This window comes from Taudactylus pleione, unplaced genomic scaffold (genome assembly GCF_031769625.1).
Source record: "Taudactylus pleione unplaced genomic scaffold, aTauple2 ptg000481l, whole genome shotgun sequence".
Classification (NCBI taxonomy): domain Eukaryota; kingdom Metazoa; phylum Chordata; class Amphibia; order Anura; family Myobatrachidae; genus Taudactylus; species Taudactylus pleione.
In genome coordinates this window covers 2656891-2678662 of record NW_028284883.1, presented here as the reverse complement: position 1 = coordinate 2678662, position 21772 = coordinate 2656891, and the positions used below count along the sequence as shown (strand labels likewise).

General features: G+C 44.5%; 1 protein-coding gene across 1 annotated transcript in view; it reads left to right on the top strand.

The window, feature by feature from the left end:
• The first annotated feature begins 2271 nt into the window (after positions 1–2271).
• Positions 2272–21772, top strand: part of LOC148502851 (cytochrome P450 2G1-like) — a 31645-nt gene continuing 12144 nt past the window's right edge. The window contains exons 1-6 of the mRNA XM_088449320.1: positions 2272–2334; positions 2563–2722; positions 8643–8792; positions 9462–9622; positions 14161–14337; positions 20425–20566. Coding sequence (XP_088305446.1) covers positions 2563–2722; positions 8643–8792; positions 9462–9622; positions 14161–14337; positions 20425–20566 — 790 coding nt within the window. The 5' untranslated portion in view covers positions 2272–2334. The remainder of the gene's footprint in view (positions 2335–2562; positions 2723–8642; positions 8793–9461; positions 9623–14160; positions 14338–20424; positions 20567–21772) is intronic.

Below are 21772 nucleotides of genomic sequence, written 5' to 3'. Positions count from 1 at the left end.
GACCCCCTCCTGGGGTACCAGACTTGAGACCCCTTGCTGGGGTGCCAGACTTGAAACGCCTTGCTGGGGTGCAAGACTTGAGACCCCTTTCTGGGGTGCCAGACTTGAGACCCCTTGCTGGGGTGCCAGACTTGAGATCCCCTTCTGGGGAATGGGACTTGAAACCCCCTCCTGCGGTGCCAGACTTGAGACCCCCTCCTGCGGTGCCAAACTTGAGACCCCCTCCTGGGGTGCCAGACTTGAGACCCCTTGCTGGGGTACGAGGCTTGAAACCCCTCCTGGGGCTGAGGCTCTGGAGAACCCTCCTGGGGTTGCCAACTGGAGTCCCCTGCTGGGACAAGCAGAGTCTGGGCTGGGACCAGAACGGGCAGAATCCAGGCTGGGACCGGAATGGGCAGAATCCGGGCTGGGACCGGAAAGGGGTAGAATCTGGGCTGGGACCAGAACGGGCAGAATCTGGGCTGGGACCAGAACGGGCACTGAGACGTTGACACTTGGAACCACTGCTGTAGTTGCAAAGGGAACAGTCTTTAATGAAGTGGTCTGAACCCCCACAATAGAGACAGAGCTGTAAATCTTTGCGCCGCTGGCGTATCGGCCACAGAGAGCTTGGGGCGTGGGTAACTACGATGTCTGACATTACTTGGTTCGGAAGAATCCTTGTTTCCTAGGGATTCCAAGGCTGAGATTTTAGTTAACACAGGATTAGCTCTAAGAAACTCAGGAATGATCTGAAAAATTTTGATGAGTAAAGTCTGTAGCTGCTCCAGCAGTTGATGGAAGGTAGTTAGAGGTTCAGGTGTGATTTGAGTACCATCTAGCCCATTATTCAGGATTTGCAAAAGCTGTAGTACTTGATGCTGTACGGCCTCCTGTGAATCCAAGTGAGCGACCAGGTAACGGAAAGCATCTAATCCCTTAATAGGTGCTTGATCCGCCACCATCGTTGGGCCTGAATATTCTGTAATGAATGGTGACTGTGAGTTACCTGTCTCAGGTGATGAGTGGGATTCAACGGAGACTGACAAGACTGGAACCACAGATGACGTAGATAGCTCTATTGCAAGATTTATGTAGCAGTGAGAACTGCCTTTGATGATGAATGACAGGAACTTGGAGGAACCAGACTGGGACCGGCAGGAAGACTTGTTGAGTTGAACTGGTGAACTTGGAACTTGACTCTGGACTGGAATAACGTGGATTGAACTGAAGAACTTGGAACTTGACTCTGGACTGGAATAACGTGACACTGGCTGAAGGGAAATCAGGTAATGCAGAGATGAGGGCTAAACAGGGTAATCCAGAAATGGTGTGACAAAGGCTGGAACTCAGGTGCAGGCTGGATAGGGTAATTGGAAATAACAGGTTCAGGAAGGAATGGGTAGGTTTGGGATTTTAGGTTCAGGGAGGGAGTGGGTAGGTAGAAGGAGCAGGAGTTGATCCACAGCATGAAGCACGATGCAGGTTTGCAAGGGTGCCAGGGACCAACCAGGAGTAGGGCTAGCAGAGCACAGGAATAAGGTCAGCAGCACAGGAACTCACTATTAGCAGATGCTAGCAGGACATCTGGATTGACGGGGATTGCTGTAGCAGGTTTTCTGGATTGCACCAGGGGTTGCTGTAGCAGATTTTCTGGATTGCACCATGGGTTGCTGTAGCAGGTTTGCTGGATGCACCAGGGGTTGCTGTCAGCAGGAGTCAGGGATACACTAGAACACAGAACAGCATGAACCATACACCACGGAAGTAATGAGATGTTCAGGCCCAGAATGCTATCAAGGGAGGATATATATATCCTGGCAGCAATTGGAGGATACGGACAGGTGGTCTGGCAGTAGCATTCTTAGTGGTGGAAGGCACAACATGCAGAGGGAGTACTCATCTCTGCAGCACTGTCAGAACTACACCTGTGATTCCAATTAGGGCTAGCAGTGTTCACAGACAGGAAAGGACCCAGGTGAAATAATCACTGTGGATGGAATGCAGCAGCATGATCAGAACAGATCCTCCAGGCAAATTACACACAGATCCATGGAGACAGCTGGCAGTGGTAAGTCAACAGGCAAAAGGTGAAAACTAGACATGGTCGTGACATATACTATGTTTAATATTGCTACTTACTCTAAAAGTCCACCATGCAAATTGATGCCTATATCCTTTGTATTTTCAATTTCTATAGGATGAGAAATACACATGACATTGGATTTGCTTGCATGCCTGGTAGAATAAAGCAAGTTGCAGTACTATATATAAGACTAGTAATGAACTATTGCAGTCTTTGGTGGACCAAGCGCATCAGACAAAGAGACTTGTTAACAGGACTTCATATAAAAGGTTTAATGTCCTGTACTGTATAAAGGTTAATTTCCTGTACACATTAATTTCTAATTATTTTCATTACATGTATGTAAGTGTTAAGGAGCAGAAACACTGTGTAAGCAGATCTTCAGTATACACAATACAACAGGACTGGCATTTAATTAATTATATTAGATATTCTAATAAGCACAATGTTCACTTCTATCTTACATGCTACATCCCTTTAACCTTTTCTCCATGTAGATGGGGGCTCAGTATGGTGCTGTGTTCACAGTCTACTTTGGACAGCGACCAGTGATTGTCCTCAATGGCTACATGGCAGTGAAAGAGGCCCTCATTGACCAAGGGGAGGAGTTCAGTGGCAGAGGGAGAATGCCATCGTTTGACAGAATTGGTGGATTTGGTGGGAAATTTGTCTATAACTTATTGTAGTATAATGGTATTTAAAAAAAGTTACATTTGTTATGTTATTTGTATTTTTGAGTATAAACAAATCAGGAAAAGGCTAACATAGAGAGCAATTTCATCTTGGGTTGTTCTTATTTTTAGTGACTTGGGTTAGTACTGAGGGCCTCATTCAGAGGCGGTCGTAGGATGCAAGCGGTCGTTCTGAAACAGGGCGGCCATTTGCATCCTGAACGGCCGCCTCCATGTCGGTCGTTAGACTGTGGGTTAACACCCACAGCTCTAACGACCGCTAAGGGTGATGGTCGCGATGATCAAGACCATCGCGACCATCGGGGCTTACGACGAGACCTTAGGGTAGGGTCTCGTCAACCTTAAGCCCCAGGGAGCTTCCTGCTCTGTTTGAGCAGGAAGCTCCCCACTGACATCACTGATGATGTCAGTGGGGCCGCCCCCAAATGGCAAGCGTTCCGACTGGAACGTCTCCATTTGGCCGGGCACGCCCCCGGCACGCCCAGCAAATGGGGCGAGCAGTCACTCAACATCGACAGCTCGCCCCATCTGCTATGAGACCCCTAATGACGCATCATCCGTCGTTAGCCGGGTCTCGCGCATGCGCACGACGGAGCCGGCTCGATCGTGCACTGGAGCAACATCGACCTGGTCGCGAGCTCGTAGAGCTAACGACCGGGTCTGAATAAGCTTCTGAGTGTATTGTGGTTCTCTTTCAGTTGTTTTTACAGAACTCAATGTTACTAATCAACTCATTTGGTTACTTTGCTGGTTTTAAGCCTGTCCCTCCTGCTCTCCTTACATGGTCTTTTAAATGGATACATACATGCAGTGCACAGAAACCTGATAACCAATCTACAAAGCCAAAACAAGCATATTTGCTTCCATCAATTAAAAAATTATTTATCCCTATATTATTATCTTTGATTTAGTTCAGTTGGTAATATCAGTTCAAAAGTGGGGAAGTGGACAAGTTGAAAAGTTACCAATAGCAACCAATCAGATTTTAGCTAGAACTATCAAGTACATTCTATAAAATATCAGCTACAGATGTATCCTCATACACTATTTCCACAGTCGTGCCAAACAGCCTTTCTCGGTGCACCAGATCCCAAGCAACTCGGTTTGTGCTGCGCATCTTTTCTCTCGAATGTTCATCTTATTCACACAAATTAAACAACTGGATGCAACAAAACTACTTAACAAGACTGTACTGATTAATTTAATATGTGACACTTATACATCTGTGTGCAAATGGGTCTGAATCTATAGACAAAGTTCTACAATGCAGCTGTGGTGGCTTTTTTCATACCGAGTTCTGTTGTGCTTCATCTGCGACTTTGTACATACTGTTTTTAAAACAAATTCCTGTCCAGTTGAACTTGTGGCCCGGAGTCTCTGGTACAGATTGAGTGGTGTTTCACTGCATCTGTGGTGCCAAAATGATTCAAGTTTAAAGAAAAATGGCTAAGCTACACTGCTTGGTGCAGTTCAATCGCACCAGGCATCTCATGAAGCATGGGGTATTGAGGTTTGGTGTATGAGGACATATCTGTTGAAGCTTATTTGTTGATACTTGTCTACTTGTCTACTTCACCATTCTTTAAAACTCTTGTTCCTGTCAGCCAAAAAAGTGATTTAAAAGCTCAACCGAAATAACACCATCCATTCAAAATATTACACTCCATTGGCATTATTTGCCTTATTGACTCATATTGTCATGTAGTGCATGAAAGGGCATACGTTCATGCCAGGTGCCCAGGGGCAAAATAGATGGTGGTGCCAACTCTTCCCCCAGTGGCTTCCAGTTTGCTATAGCCCCCTGTGTTGCTCTAGCTCCAGTCAGCCACCTTCACTCTCTCCAGTCAGGCCCCTGTGTCTCTCCAGCCAACACTCCCAGTGTGTCTCCAGCCAGCGCCCCCAGTGTGTCTCCAGCAAACCCCCATCTGACTCTCCAGCCAGCATTCCACTGTCTCTCCAGCCAGACCCTTCTTTCTTTCCAGCCAGCCCCCTCTCTGTTTCTTCAGTTAGTCCCCACTGTCTCTCCTGCTAGCCACCACTGTCTTTCCAACCAGACCCCCTCTGTCTCTCCAGTCAGCCTCCAATGTTTCTCCTTCCAGCCTTTAGTGTCTTCACAGTCAGGACCTCCCCAGTGTATCTCCATACAGCACCCCTCTCTTTATATGGTCAGCCCACCTCTCTCTACAGCCAGCCCCCTCTGTATCTCTAGTCAGCCCCCACTGTCTCTCCAGCCAGCCACTCTCTGTCTGTTCAGTTAGCTTTCACTGTTTCTTCTGCCAGCCTTCAGTGTCTGCCAGCCAGCACCCCCAGTGTCTCTCCAACTAGCACCCCTCTATCTCTCCAGTAAGCCTCACTGACTGTCATGCTGAATGGAGAATTGAGGTTTGGTGTATGAAGGCACATCTGTGAAAGCTTATTTGATGATATAGGGACTGTTTACTCATCTTTCCCTAGTGGATTATGGCTTGCTACAGCCCCCAGTGTACCTCTAGCTGCAAAAACAAAAAAAAGACGCTAACCTTATGGATATGAAATATATCAAACAGTGTAAAATGCTAATTATCCAGCTATCTGACAGCTGCCCCTCCACATAAAGGGGAATACTGAATACCTAAAAAATAGATATGACATAAAAAAAGAAAGTGTTAGGCGCTAGTCAGGAAAATATATCTTTAATTACCTAAAAAAATTATAACAATAAAAAAACACACACAGAACCCTAAAACACCTAATAGACATACAGTAAAATTGCACTGATAATACCTCTGATAAGGCTGATATGTACACCTAATTAGCTCAATATTAAATCCTCACCAATTATTTAGCACATAAATATGTACAACACTGTAAGTGTATACCAGTGTATTAAAATTGTAACAAGCGCAGATAATCACCAATACTTCTGCTAGGCAACAACAATGTTATCACAGAAACAGGTGCACAACTCCAAATTACTGATTATATATACATTGTGCAATAAAATTTTGCAATCAATAGAGGTTTTTAGCATAATCATGGCCAAGGTTATGTGCCTACCCACAATATCCAGGTAACTTCTGTACGGTAGGTCCTTAACATACTAGGGTTCAAATCCAGAGTGCAGGACACCCCTAAATCGGTGAAGCTGAGCCACCCCAGGGCATCGCCATAGTGAGAAATTTCACTAAGAAGTTTTCACTAAGTTGAATAGGGGAACCACACCGATACAACGCCAACCCACGTATGTTCAAGCATCTCCACAGATGGACACTAATTACGCATTTCTCTGCCTCTCTAGCCCATCGACGGTTTCTTCAGAAGGTTCCCCTATTCAACTTAAACACTGCTTCCAGTATCTGCATTGCCGGATAATAGATCATCGAGGAAACTGGGTAAAAGCATGTGGTCTTTGAACTAAAATCTAAATTCAAAGTTACATAAGGGACAACACCGGGATTGAGTTTTGGGTTGATATTTACGATGCACGCATGTTGTTTGAAGTTAACTCTCCCCACCACCCATGCCTAAAAAATCCACAGCCTTGCTATTTACAAGTCTGAAATTGTAACCTATTCACTCTGACTTTTTCTTTTTACAAGCTATCCAAACTGCAGCCCATTATTCCAGTCTAAATTTACTGATTATGCCTGTTTGAATAATCTCTAGGCATAAGGATACAGTACTATGTTACAAAAACACTGTGACAATTTTTTTCCATAAAAGGATACAATATATACTCTCGTTAAACAGATTTTAACCTCTACATTCCTAAATTGAAAATATTACAATTGTTGCAATTTATTTTTTCTACCATGCAAAACATAACATTGTTGCCAGTCAGAAGTTTAAGTATTGGTGATTATCTGAGCTTGTTACAATTTTAATACACTGGTTTACACTTACAGTGTTGTAAATATCATTGTGCTAAATATTTGGTGAGGATTTAATATTGAGCTAATTAGCTGAACATATTAGCCTTAATAGAGGTATTATCAGTGCAATATTACTGTATGCCTATTAGGTGTTTTAGGATTATGTGTTTGTTTTTTTATTGTTAGTATTTTTTTAGGTAATTAAAGATATATTTTACTGACTAGTGCTTACACTTTCTTTTCTTTTATGTCCCTCTAGCTCCATTCAGCCACTGTCTCGCTCTCCAGCCAGCACCCCCAGTGTCTCCCCAGCCAGCAACCCCAATGTGTCTCCAGTCCACACCCCTCTGTCTCTCCAGCCAGCTTCCCACTGTCTTTCCTGCCAGCCACTTCTGTCTCTTCAGCCAGCCCCCTTCTGTTTCTCAAAGTCAGTCCCCACTATCTCCCCAGCCAGTCCCCACTGGCTCTCCAGCCATCCTCCTATGTCTCTTCAGACAGCCCACACTGTATCTCCTGCCAGACCCCAGGTGTCTCCACACTCAGAACCCTTCTGTCTCTCTGGCCAGCCCCCCTCTCTATACAGCAAGCCCCCTCTTTCTCTCCAGCCAGCCCCCACTTTCTATACTGCAAACCCCACTGTCTCTCCAGCCAGACCCCCTATGTCTTTTCAGGCAGCCCCCACTATTTTCCTAGCAGTGCCCAGTGTCTTCACAGTCAGCAAGTCTAGTATCTCCAATTCCAGCACCCCTCAGTCTCTCCAGTAAGCCACCATTTTCTTTCCTGCGAATCCCCACTGTCTCTTCAGCCAGCCCCGTCTGTCTCTTCAGCTGCTGTCCAAGCATCCTACCATCTCCACTTACCTTTTCCGGGGTCTTCTGGCTGCCCTTGCCTGCTCCTCTACATGCCGTTGTCCTCTGACTGCTGCATTGCATATCTCTTCAAGCACCGCCAGCAGTTGGTACAATATTTTTTTTTATTTATTGTGACTCACAATAAACAAAAAAAACATTATTGCACCAGCCAACACTGGTGGTGCTTGATGACTAAACAGCAGCTCCTCGGGCCCCACAAAAAGATTAATCTATAACTGTCGCTGGCAGCAGTTATTTATGGATTTATCTGTGCACCCCTAGTGCCCACCTGATGGCAGGCGCCCAGAGGCCAGTGACTCCATTTCCCCCAGGAGTTCTGTCTTTGTGTACATGACAGAAAGCAATATTGTGACTTAAAGTGCTCACATTGCAACCTGTACAAAACTATGGGCCTGATTCAGAGCCGGACGCAATTAGCGCTCGCTCGTCCTGAAAATAGGGGTGGCTATTCAAATGAACCATTCGCTGTTTGCGGTCTGTTCACGCCTCTAGGTCTGAACGAGCGAACAAAACTTGCGGTTGTTTTTTGGGAAACTACGCCCCCTGGCCGCTCGCATCCTACGTCATGTCCGCTATTTATTAGATTAATCGAGTACATCGACCAGCGTATGAACTGCTCGCTATTCTTGTGGTTGGTTTTTGCTACCACAATTTTGCGAGCAGTTCTGGCTATTAAATAACCCAGTGACGTGGTCAATGACGCTGCTGTTTTAATTATGCACACCCATAAAACGCCCGTTTTGACCTTTAAGCACGCCTGCGTTCGGATCTCCACTCCCCGTTTTCAAGCACCTTCCCCTGTTACCACCCACATACGCCTCATTCTGTCTCTCAAATTATCAGGCATTCGCTATTTTGTGAGCACATGAATTTCGGCCGCACTGACTGGTTCGCGCATGCGTATAATGATCCATATGCATGCGCAGTTGGGCAAACATCGCTCAGAGCGAACGAGCGGCCGCTTACGAGTGGCTCTGAATCAGGCCCTATATTTCCATGTGTAGCCCTTTAAAAGAGGCTAAATTGTACAATATCCAAAATGGATCACCTGCTTACCTGTCACTGCAATAAAACTAGAATAAAAAATAATTGCAATTAATATTGTACAAAATCTATTGTATTTCATGTATTGTAATAACTTGTCACATGCCTGGCCGTATAGGAGTTGTGTTTAGCAATGGGGATCGTTGGAAGCAACTTCGTCGCTTCTCACTTAGCACGCTGAGGAATTTCGGCATGGGGAAGAAAAGCATTGAGGAAAGGATCAAGGAAGAAGCACAGTGCTTAGTGGAGGAGCTCAGAAGCTACAAACGTAGGTATTCCCATGTGCTTCAGTACTAACCTTGATAAAGACTTCATAAATGCACCTAATACAGCCTCTACAGGTTATAATAAACTAATATGCTTTCCTCCTGTAGCTTTTCAACCTAAGAGTACCCAATATACAATAATTTGAAATGCTCCTAAGGATAATGGCATTAGTGTAAGGTAGTAAATTTGGCTGCTGAGGCCGTCGGCCCTTGACTGATTCCACTGTGTTAGTATAATAACAATTATTTTATTTTCCATGCTTTTTATTTGTATGGTTCAAGAAAAGACATATTACAATAAAATAGGTAATTTTGTAACATGAAAATATATAAAAATAAACAGTTACATAAGAGCCCAATATAGACCCTAGTGCATAATATTGTTGGAGGATGCCATGTGATTGGGTGTCTGTGGCAGGAGGGCCCCAGTGCTAAAAGGTAAAAGTTTAGATGGTACTGTAATTCAAGTTTAACAGAGAGTTACCTTGTAAGACTTCTATCTATCTATCTACATATATATATATATATATATATATATATATATATATATATATATATATGTATTATTCTCATATATATAAGTTCTTGATTGTGAGGTTGTTTGCACAACAATTAAGTACTTAGCTATAAGTGAAATCATTTAAATCACTTACCAAATATTTCACCAACAGAAAAGTCTACAGACCCCAAGAATATTCTTGTTCAAGCTGTCTCCAATGTCATCTGTTCCGTTGTCTTTGGGAGCCGCTTTGATTATGAAGACATGAAGTTTCTGAAGTTGCTTAACTTGTTTAATGAGAGTTTCCGACTGATAAGCTCCACCTGGGGACAGGTAATAATAATAATAATTAATTTAATAATAATAATAATAGTAATAATATTTATATAGCACTTTTCTCCTAATAAGTGCTTTACATTTGCATTTAAAACACAAAATAAGCTTAACAGAAAAGAGAAACATTAGTGAAGGAACATTAGTAAAATGCATGGATCTTGAGTCTGTTTTTGAAGGATTCTAGAGTGGAGGCCTCTCAAACTGTGCAGGGAAGCGAGTTCCATAGAGATGGAGCCACAAAGCTAAAAGCTCGACCCCAGATGAATTCAGGGAGATACCAGGTACTGATCATAGTCCTTCATCTACAGATCACAGTAATTGAGCCGGGAAGTATTGTAAAGTAGTTCAGTATTTTGGTTCAATAATGTTGTGTCTCACTTATTTGCTTGGAATGTAGAGCACATAGCCCATAGAGGCAGCACATGCCGCATACACAAAGTAAAGGAAGCTGTTTTGTTGGTTGAACCAATATTTATGAAAATGCAGCTTTGGTCATGCCTCCTGAATATTAATTGTGATGTGCCTCAGAAAGGTCCATGATTTCAGAAACCTGAGAGGCTGCGTTCTCACATCTATGCATCCATCTTTGATTCAGAGATGGATGCATAGATTCCATACCCACTAGCGGTGTCTCAAACCCAACACTTGTGTACAAGGAAGCAATATCGGTCATACATACTGTAGGTTGCAGCATTGATGTTCTGAGTAACCCTATGGTCACTCAGAATGTATTACGAAAGAAAGTTGTCAGAGCCTTAACCACTGTGTATGAATTTGAAGGCACATACATGGCCCTGAAGCAGTCATCTCACATTACCTCCCACAAATGCTCCCTCACTTCACTCTGCATCCAAGTGCTCAGTGTGACTGCTGACGGTAATGATACTTGGTACCTGCTCAGTGTGACTCATATGCATGTCCAGTACAAAAATAATCGCTCAACACCGCAACCATCAGCACTGCCTCCATCTCTGTATCAGGCTCATAATCTCATGAAAAGTATTCAGCAAAAAAGTATTATGCGCAGCCCATCATGTGTAGATGACGGGTCTTCTGTAAACACTTTGGAAGTAGGATCATGGATGCTTTAAAGAATAAGAGGAGGACCTAGTGTGACAACTTCCCCATAATGTTATTGCATGTTGCATCTTTTTTATGTTGTTCATTCATATCTACTAGGCTCATCCCTGTCACTATAAGATATTAACATCTTCACCAGTATGTGTTCTCCTTCAAATTAAATTTAGAGAAACATGGTTCACTTGGTCAAAATATGCCTACAGTATATATCCATGTCCTACACATTGCTTCTCTATTGTGTGAATAAATAACGCTCAGCAACCATGTACTGAGGATCTGAAGATCTCCATCTGTGGGTTGATTCTCTGCAGGAAATCCTGTTCAGGAACCTCTAATATGTCATCTCTCAGAATTGTCAAAAATTCTGGAAGTATAATTAAAAACCTGAAATTTAATTTCATAATGTGACATTACTTGTTTCTATTTGATCCTCCGGGGTAAATTTACTAAGAATCGTGTCTGGTCTTAGATTGCCTGAGTTTAAACACGCACAGCATTGCAGGAACACTCAACTTTACCAAGAATTGTGTTTTGCGGAATCAAGTTTTTCAATGGTGTATGGGATTATGGGGGTCATTCAGACCCGCTCTGATAGAGCCAAAATCACTCCAGGGTTTGTGGCAGGGAGACCCTACCGCAGGGTCTCCATCGCAAGTCCGATGGTCACGATGGTCAAGACCATCACGACCATCTTTTTGGCCGCTCGCATATGCTGTGGGTGGTCACCCACAGCTATGCGAGTGGCCAGGAGGCCGTTCCATTTTCATGGAGGAGGGCCCTGATTCAGAGCGAGCGCTCTGGTCAGAGCGTCTGGCTCTGAATCAGGCCCTATGTTTCCTACCCGTGTTCCCTGTGATCCCTGCAGTCAAACACAACCACCATTGCATCCTGAACATATGGGTAAAATATGTGCAGGCTGAATTTTTATATACTGTTTATATACTGTTAAGCAAAGAAAGTGTTCCATTTTAAAGACAAGAATTTCGTGTGGTACCCCCCCCCCCCCCCCTTACCGAGTATAACCAACATCCGGCTCTTTAAGCAGGTGCTGGTTCACAAACTACAGGGGTAAAAAAAAACAAAGGGGTCCCCTGTATTTCATGAAACAGAACCAAGCTGATTGGCATGTCTGTTAGCCAAGCAGCAGCTTGGCTCACTGTCATCACTAGGGGGGTGCGGGCCACACTGGATGACACCATCTGAGGGGGTGACACCAAAATAGCAGAGCTGCTCTGCTATTTTGGTGTCACACTGTCGGATAGTCTCACCGTGAAGCTAGGGCACGGAGAGGGGCAGGGGAGAGACTGTGGGCTGCCCTAGCAGATGAAGGAGCACTGAGGAAGCCCGCTGTGTGCCGAGAATGGGAGGTGATAATGCCCCCAACATCGGCACACAAGGGGGAGTGGTTTTGCAGGGTGTGGCCATGCCCCCTTTCTGTGATGCCACACCCACTTTTATGAGCACGCACCTGCGGCGCACAAAGTAACTCAGTCCAGCCATACTGGGTGTCAACCAGGTAAGTGACACCTCTGACCTGGCTGTTGATTGATAGCTAGTCCACTTACAGCCAATCAGCAGCCGCTTACTATAGTAATGGCCATTGATTAGCTGGCAGCCCTAAAAGTGCAGGAAACCTTGTGGGTCCTGTCACTTGTGGGAAACAGCAGTATGGCTCGTGATTTTTCGGTCTGTTATTTTTATTGCTCAGGATGATACTGGATAAGAGGATCGACCTGCATCAAGGGTTACTTGAATTATTTTATTTCCCAAACAGTGGGATTCTACTGGTCAAGAGGACCAAATAGTAGGGACATAGGGCCTGATTCAGAGCTGGACGCTATTTGCGGCCGCTCGTTCAGAAAAAGGGGCTGGCTATTTAAATTAAGCGCTCGCTGTTTGCGGTCTGTTGACGCCTCTATGTCTGAACGAGCGAACGAAACATGCGCTCACTATTTTTGAAAAAACGCCCCCTGGCCGCTCGCATACTACGTCATCTCCGCTATTTATTTGATTAATCGAGTACATCGAAAGGCGTATGAACTGCTCGCAGTGCTTGTGGTTGGATTTTCCTACCGCAATCATGTGAGCAGTTCTGGCTAAAAGACACCCAACTGACGTGGTCGATGACGCTGCTTTGTTAATTATGCACACCCTTAAAATGCCCGTGTTGACCGTTTGGCACGCCTGCGTTCAGATCTGCACTCCCTATTTTCAAGCACCTTCCCCTGTTACCACCCACAAACGCCTCTTTCTGTCACTCAAATTAGCAGGCTTTGGCTATTTTGCGAGCACACGATTTTTAACCGCAATGACTGGTTCATGCATGCGTTACAAAACCCATACGCATGCGCAGATGTGCGAACATCGCTCGGAGCGAACGAGCGGCCGCTTACGAGCGGCTCTGAATCATGCCCATAGTGTGAGTGTTGTAATGAAATTTTACTTTCAACAGTGTGTGTACTGTGTTTATTTTAACATTTCTTTTACAGAAGGACTACAGGCACCAGTGGGACCTTAAGTTGGTACTTAACACAAATGCTACCATGTAGGGGATGCTTGCTGGGACCTACTGTGTAGACCACTTGAAAAAAAAAATATTAGTTTATACAACATCATTTATCCCATGAACTCCACACCCACCAGCCAGGGGTGTGGAGCATAGCACTGGACTTCGGCCCCGACCTGAGGTATCCAGTAGAAGGGAAACCCTTTATTGGGGGGTTACTCACCTCCCCTCGACTCCTCGGACTGACTAGAGTGGGGTGAGAATTATTTGGCTGGAGGACCCTGTGAAACAGTCCCCTGGCTGTGGCATTACACCCCAGCTAGTGGAGCCTGGTCATAAAAATATGGGAGACCCCACACCATTTTTTTACCATATTTTAACAAACAGCACCAGGGCCAAGAGTCCAGTGCTGTTTCATGAAATACATGGGACCCCTACATTTTCTGTGTCTAATATTTTTTTGAACCAGCACCAGCTCAATGGGCTGGCGTTGGTTATGCTTGAGCAGGGGGCCCACAACATTTTTTTATTTTAACACTTTCTATGCTTAAAAATGGACAGAAATATATACGTATAACACTGATCTGTGTATGTTTGTGCAGAAAAGCTGCTCAGGAGGGGATCTATTTGAAAATCTAGTTTCCTTAATTTACACCAGTGATTATAATCATGATTCTTGGTAAATTCCTGAGTTGTATTCTTGTCTGTTGAAGTCCTTGCAAGTTTGGCCGATTGGTGTATTTTTTTTTTTTTTTGAGTTCACCTGTGTTTTGCAGAGAGAATCATGAAATCACACCCGTGTTTGCCTTTAGTAAATTTCTGAGTTTTAAAAAATGGCCGTACACACCTGTAATTGCAATGTTGGACCAACACAATACTTAGTACAATTACCGTTTAGTGTCAACTCTGTAAAGGATTGTACAAAGCAATGTATACTCTTTCTATTCAGTTGCAGGAAATAATTCCTACAATAATGTCCTATATTCCTGGACCACACAAGAAACACAATGCAGTCGTTGAGAAACTGCTGGAGTTTGTATCTGAGAGAGTGAAAATGAACCAGGCAACAGTGGACCCAAGTTCACCCAGAGACTTTATTGATTGCTTCATCATCAAAATGCAACAGGTGTTTATAGACTCTTTATAATAATGTCAACACTTTACTGCAGTTTTACAGTCTGGATATTTTGGCTAAAATAAGAATATTAGTTGCAGACATTAATGGTATAATCCTAAATAAGGGAGCAACCAGTCATAACTGCAAGTATATTACAGTGCACAAAACTAGTTACAGGAAGGTAGGTTGAGTAATTATGCAAAATGGTAGGTCTGTCTGTACTATAAAGAAGATGTGGCTTAATCAAAAAGAAGGTTAGCATGATTGGGAACATATTGAAAGATAATCCATCCCCTTTTAACAGCCCTGGATATATAAAGGGGTATGTTCTGTCCAGAGTTGTGGATCGCACTGTCTTTCTTTTACTATGTGCTGTTGTCATCAGGCTAAGTAGGCTTTATGGGTGGCGAGTATGTGACTCATGTGGGGATTATGAGGGTCATACAATATGGTAATATGTCACCAGGTTGCAGGGCCGGCTCGAGGCATGCTCGACCAGTGCGGTCAAACAGGGACGCCACTCCATAGAGGGCGCACCCCACCCAACATCCCGATTTCAGTGGGACAGTCCCGCTTTTCTGGTGCGTGGTCAGGAGGTTGGGCACCCCCACCGCAGTGCCGGATCACATAGAAGCTGAATAGATGCTGTGCGCAGCGTGACGTTACATGGTAGGTGTGCCATGCGGACACGCCCCCAAATAATGCCATTTAGTGGGTGTGGCCTATGCTAATTAGGTCACACCCCTCTGTGGCCACACGCAGCTCCGACATGCACTCAGAATACGGGCACCTACACCTCGGTCAGCACAGGGCGCGGCTCCTAATGGTACTGGCCCTGCCAGGTTGAGCCAAACAACTGTTTCCACAAACTTTGCTATAACCATATATAAATATTCTGTACCCCAGCTGCCTAAGAGGATTATAAGGAGCAGAAAGACAATACTCCTAAAATCATCATTTAGATCATAAAATCATGGACCAGGTCAATGTGGGGAGGAACCTCTCATTTATATACACTGGCCCTTTAATTAATATCTGTCATGTCCTATTGTTCTAAATAAGTAGCCAATAGACATCGTGGCACTGCACAACAATGGACTACTAGGAAGGTTTCAACAAGTCAGTATGCCCTACTTTGTGTATTAGTGGATCAAAGGTTTTAAGATTATGGGGGCTATGTACTAAGTGCTGGAAAGAGATAAAGTGTATGGAAAAAAAGTTTCAACCAATCAGCTCCCAAGGGTCATTTTTCAAACACAGCCTGTAAAGTGATAGTTAAGAGCTGATTAGTTGGTACATTATCTCCATCTACTTTAGCTCTCTCTGAGGCTTAGTACAAAGAACCATATAAAGTAATAGACCAGAGGAGAAATTGAGTAGGTTGGGACTTTGAGTGAAAACAAAGAGAGAGATTTCTGGTGGAAAACGAAATACTTACAAATGTCAGACCATGGTGAGTGTTCTTTAATCCCATGAACACACTATGGGTAAGATTGGTGATCAAGGCTGGATTTTACCATGAGGCTCACCCAAGAAAACCAGCCAGTCTAAACTGTCCTAGAGGAGCACTGCGCAAGTATAGCGTGATGTCATGATATTACATAGACCAGTGCACCCGCACTCCCAAAGTCATACTGCGGCGCAGCTGTCTGCACTGTCTGTCACAGGCTGTGCATAGTATGGGAGGAGGGTCACCATCCACAGCCCGCCCCTACCCCAGCACAGCAGCCACTGCTAGGCTTGCCAGTGCCACCAGCAGCAGGCAGCACCCATCAAAGAGCAGAGAGACAGACAGAGGCAGACTGGCTGAGTCTGAGTAACACAGTGTGGACCCAGCTCACAGTGAAGTAAAGCAGCCAGGTGGGTAGGGTACTCTGTAAATATTACTCTATAATGTAATATTCTCAATTAATCTTTAATATAGATTAAATTATGTAGAATTTATTTTTTTATGGTAGGTGGGATCTTGGGGGTGGACAGGATTGCCTTATATTACAAGTATATTGTAATATGCAGTATGATAATCAAAAGATTATTAGTACATCAAGTCAGGATGATGGTACTTGTAATATACTTCCACTCCTCACCTACCATAAAAGATAAATACTATAGTGGTGGTGGTGGGGGGTGGGGGTGGCACCATTATCCGGTGATGACTCATCACCATCATTGCTCTAAGCTGAGCACAGTCACACACATTAGTGTGCATGTCCACCATAGCCCTCACTGCAGATGCCACCTCGCAGCCACCTTCTAATCCTTAGCGCTCATTCAGATCAGGCTTATGTGTTGTATGTAATGGGTAATGGGGGAGGGCATCCACCTTTATAGTACTAAGAGGGAAAATCTTAGGGTTAGAGTATTAGTATTATTTTAGTGGTTTGTGTATTTGGGATAGTGTATTAGGGTTGGTGTAGCAGTTTGGGTTAAGAGTTAGGGTTAGTTTTGGGGTTTGGGTTAGGGTATTAGGTATAGGGAATTAGGGTTGGTGTAGCGGTTAGGGTATTAGGGATGGGGTATTAGAGTTGGTGTAGCACTTTGTGTTAGGGTATTAGGGTTAGTTTAGGTGTTTGTGTTAGAGTATTATGGATAGGGTATTACGGTTAGTTTAGCTGTTTGTGTAGGGTATTAGGGTTAGTTTAGAGTCTTGGATTAAGGTATTAAGGACAATATAGTGCTATGGATAGTTTGAGGGAGGAGGGCCCAAACAGGTGTTTTTCCTGGGGCCCATTGAGGTCTAAGGGCCTGATTGAGACCCAGTCGCAAAGCAGCGGCCGCACGCAATGAGCGATTTTTTGCAAAATGCGTATATAAGCCACAGTGCGCGTGCGCGAACCGGTCAATGCGATGGGAAAGTGCTCGCCCGTAGCCTGCAGACAAAATGTGCCATTTTTGGGTGGTAACAGGGGAAAGTGCTTGTAAACGGGGGAGTGGATGTGCGAATGCAGGCGTGCCCGACCGTCAGAATGGAGTTTAATGGGAGTGCATAATTAGCAAAGTAGCAACATTACACACGTGACTTGGGTGTATTTTAGCCTGAACTGCTCGCAATGTTGTGGTGGGAAAAAGCTACCACTAGCGCTGCGAGCAGCCTCTTGATGTTCCCGATTAATCCTTCAACTGCCGGAGATGACATGTGTTGTGAGTGGCAAAGGGGCATCTTTATACAGGTGCGAACGTCCATTGCCGCCGCTCACTATTAGTTAGTGGACTTTTAGACGTGACGCAGTGTGAATGCTTCATTTAAATAGCCGGCCCCTTTTAGCCAGCGAGCGTTCGCAAATTGCGAATGGGTCTCAATCAGGCCCTAAATCCAGCTATGACTTTGATTTAACCTGGCAATTGTTAAGCTACATTTCTTTGTAATATTGGAGTACTGCACTGTATTGATACATTGACATACTGTACATAAAGACATCATTGCATCCTCCTTGTTATCTTGTCTAGGTGATCCTGAACTCTAAGGGCCTGATTCAGAGACGAATGCTCTGACCAGAGCGCTCGCTCTGAATCAGGGCCCTCCTCCCTAAAAATGGAGCGGCCCCTTGGGCGCTCGCATAGCTGTGAGTTACCACCCACAGCTATAGCGAGCGTCTATGATGATGGTCGCGATGGTCAAGACCATCGCGACCATCGGGCTTGCGACGAGACCCTGCGGTAGGGTCTCGCTGCCGCAAGCCCTGGAGTGATTTTGGCTCTATCAGAGCCAAAATCACTCCCACTGACATCACTACTGATGTCAGTGGGGCCGGCCCCAGACGGTAGGCGTTCCCATAGGAACGCCTCCCTCTGACAGCCACGCCCCCAGCACGCCCACCAAAGGGGGCATGCTGTCACTCACCATCGACAGCATGCCCCCTGTGGTGCGAGACCCCGAGCGACGGATTCCTCGACGCTCGCCGGGTCTCGCGCATGCACACGACGGAGCTCCCTCCGTCGTGCGCATTCGGGCACCATCGACCCGCTTGCGAGCGTCCTTCACTCACGAGCGGGTCTGAATTAGGCCCTAAGTTACTTTCTCCTCTTCTTACATTGTCTTTTCAAAACAAGTTGCTTTTACCCTTTGTACTTCGCACTCAGGTGAATGTACCAAACAGAGGGCAATTCCATCCTTGCTAAAATGCAAATGCAGCAGGAGGTGTCTGACACCTCGTTCCGCATCTACGATCCCAGCGCTGCGATCGAGGTTGCAGAATGGGATAGTCATCGCAATGGCACTGGCCAGCAGAGTAAGCTTAAGCTTCTGCAGGATGGCCGGCATGCATGAACAGGAATCTGCGTCTATGGATGCAGATCCTGACATTGCCACTCCTGGAAAATAGGAATGAGGCCCCCATTTCCAGGAATGCAGGCCATCCCTGCCCCCGCACCGCCCCGTAAACACCTCTGCCTGTCAATCAGACAGAGGCATAAGGGGAGCCTGCATGCGATCACTCAGGACTCACTGTATTCTGCACATGCACAGAGCGGGTCCTGGGCACATTCAGATTCCTGATAATTAGGCCCAGAGAGTGCAGACGAAAAGTAAAAATTTGTTTTTCTTCTTGGTGAACGGCACCTATTTTTTAATTTATTTTGTTGGTAGGATATTGCTGAAATGTTAAATTACACAATATCTAAAGATAATGATTATTTAAGATATTTACCTAGGAATATTTTTATTTTTGCCTTTTTTCCTAATATCCAGGCGCTAATTCTTAGCCACATACCTGTCCAAATGCAGATGGATTTTGTAGATACTAGCATTAGGATAAGAAAGTAAGCAGGCTGCCTCACACAAATGGAAAAGCCTCAAATGGAGAAATAATTTTGCAACTATCACTACTTCCATGTAATATACAGTACAAACACTAAAGATGGGTGCTGAACCCCGTGCTTTGGCTTTGGCTTTCGTTTTTGGTTCTGGATTCATCTTTGTGTTTTGGTTTAGGTTTTGCCACCCTCAAGTGTTTTGATGTTAAATCTGTATTTTATTTTTAAAAAATGATAAAAAGTTTTTTAAAACAGTTAAAATCATGTAAACCAAAACCTGAAATAAAATAAAAATTCTGATTCACGGGAAGATCAGAACCGCAACTCGGATCTGTCAGGAATTCTCGAAATTCGGGTGGATTTGGATTTCTGAGGAACTGAACCACATAGCTCTAATAAACAAACACCCTAGTTTTTGTTAAGGTAGCAATGAAAAAGGTATTTCTAATGTAAATTTGACATACGGGGGCTCATGTCGGATGAGTTCTATGACAATTTTTGGAAAGCAAATTGAACAAATTCAGTTTGCACATATTCAGGACAGTGAGAGAATACATATGCACCAATGTTCTAGCAAATCTCTTGTTATTGATGGGAACGCTTTGCTAACACTTGTTGCTCTCTTCACCTCCAGGACACAGGATGTGTTCCCGCAAACCTTCATGAGTGAGCTTTAAACATTTTTGTTTTTGTTGCATATACAATGGGGGGGGGGGGGGTTGTGTCTTCTATACGAGTGAGGTTTTAGCATTTACATTGATGCTGAAGAAGAAATGCCTTTGGTACACCTTAAGTGAAGATGTCTGCAATGTGGGCGCATTTCAGTTATAAGGATCAGTGACATCTTCCTGTATTAAAACTGGAATATTTGCTGACCATTCAATGAGAAAGAGAAATGCAACTTGGACACAGCATATTGGCAAAACATGCCCACTTTGTGTAAGATTTTGTTAGATGTACCATGACCATTTTGCTGCACTTTCTACATCAGTCATATAGGGGTCTAGTTACTAAGCAGTGTTAGGAGACAGAGTGAAAAGTGATAAGTCTGTGATAAGTGCCAGCCAATCAGCTCCCGTCATCTCACAGGCTGTGTTTGAAAAATGACAGTTGGGAGCTGATTGGCTGGCACCTTATCACTTTCTTATCACTTTTCACTCTGTCTCCTAACACTGCTTAGTAAATAGACCCCATAGACTCTTGGAAACACTGCTTAGTGATACTGTGTTAGCTTTATTTTGTTTTAGTTTAGATTTCCTAATTTTAATACTGATATGAAAGCTGGATGACATCAAATCCATTGATAATGTTTTTACCATTTTATAATAAATGTTTCCCTATCAGGAAAATGAAAACTCCATTTCTGAATTTAACATGAAGAACTTGCTGGCGACAGTTTTCAACTTATTCTTTGCTGGGACAGAGACAGTCAGTTCAACATTAAGACATGGGATCCTCATTCTTCTGAAATACCCAGAGATACAAGGTGAATGAAGCAATAGTTTTGTATGTTATATGTCATCCAGAATGTTTTGGAGATTGAGCTGAAAGTTGTGTAATTTATAATTTTCCAACTCAGGGCCTGATTCAGCAAGGAACGCAAATGCGATTACGCACGCAGATGGCCGATTGTTGCGTAATGCGCATGCATATGCATTACAGTGTGCAAAGGCTCCAATGCGATCACACTGTGACCCATCTCAGAGTGATTGACAGGAACTGAGCATTTGGGGGTGTTGACGAAGGGGTGGCCGGTGAAAAGCAGGCGTGTCAGTGCACTTGAACGCCATTACAGGGGCGTGCATTAATTAGCCACTGAGATGGCATACGCAGCTTGAGCTTTCACTGCATGCGATGAGGTTAGCAAATTCTGAGTAAGGTCCAGGGGCGTATCTATAATGGGTGCAGGGTGTGCTATGCACACGGGCCCCAGGGTCCAGGGAGGGCCTGCGCCGCACACCCTGCACCCATATTATCTAAAACCTACCTTTCCGAGGTCCCGCGTCGGGTCTCAGTGCTGCTTAAAACGCCGGAAAATGGTCGCTGCGGCCAGTTTTCCGGTGTTTTGCGCATGCGCTGTGAGGAAATTGCCGGTAATATGTCTGCCATGCCATTTCCCCGGCAAACTGCTCTCTAGAGCCCAGAGTCTACTGATGATGCGGTGGCTGGCCAGCCAAGTCAGTCGGCTGCCGATCGCCGGGGTGAGAGGAGGGGCCCTGATGGGGAATACACATGGGCCCCCTCCTCTATAAAGACACCCCTGGTAAAGTCAGACCTGTTGTAATTGTGCATGAGGTTCTGATGGTACTCTATGTTACTGATGGTTGTGCAGACTTGCAAGGTATTACAGATGTGAGTAAGGGGAAGTGGGCGTCCTTATGTTGGACTGTGATGGAATTTCAATTGCAAACATTAGCATATTTTCACGGTGGGTCTGTGTTCTGAATCGCAGCTGCGATCGCAATAGCGATCCGTAATGAATCAGGCCCTCACTCTACACAGTTACTCTGTTAAAAATTGATTTGTAATGGCCTTTGATTGAGATTTAGTTATCTGTGAATTACTCATTGTGTAATGCAATTTGCTTGGTTAGTTATTACTGTGATTAATACGGTCAGTATGTTCTTTGTTGAAAGATAACACATGAACTATTGGGGTACTTAAATATAACTCCACTTTTAATAAATGTTTA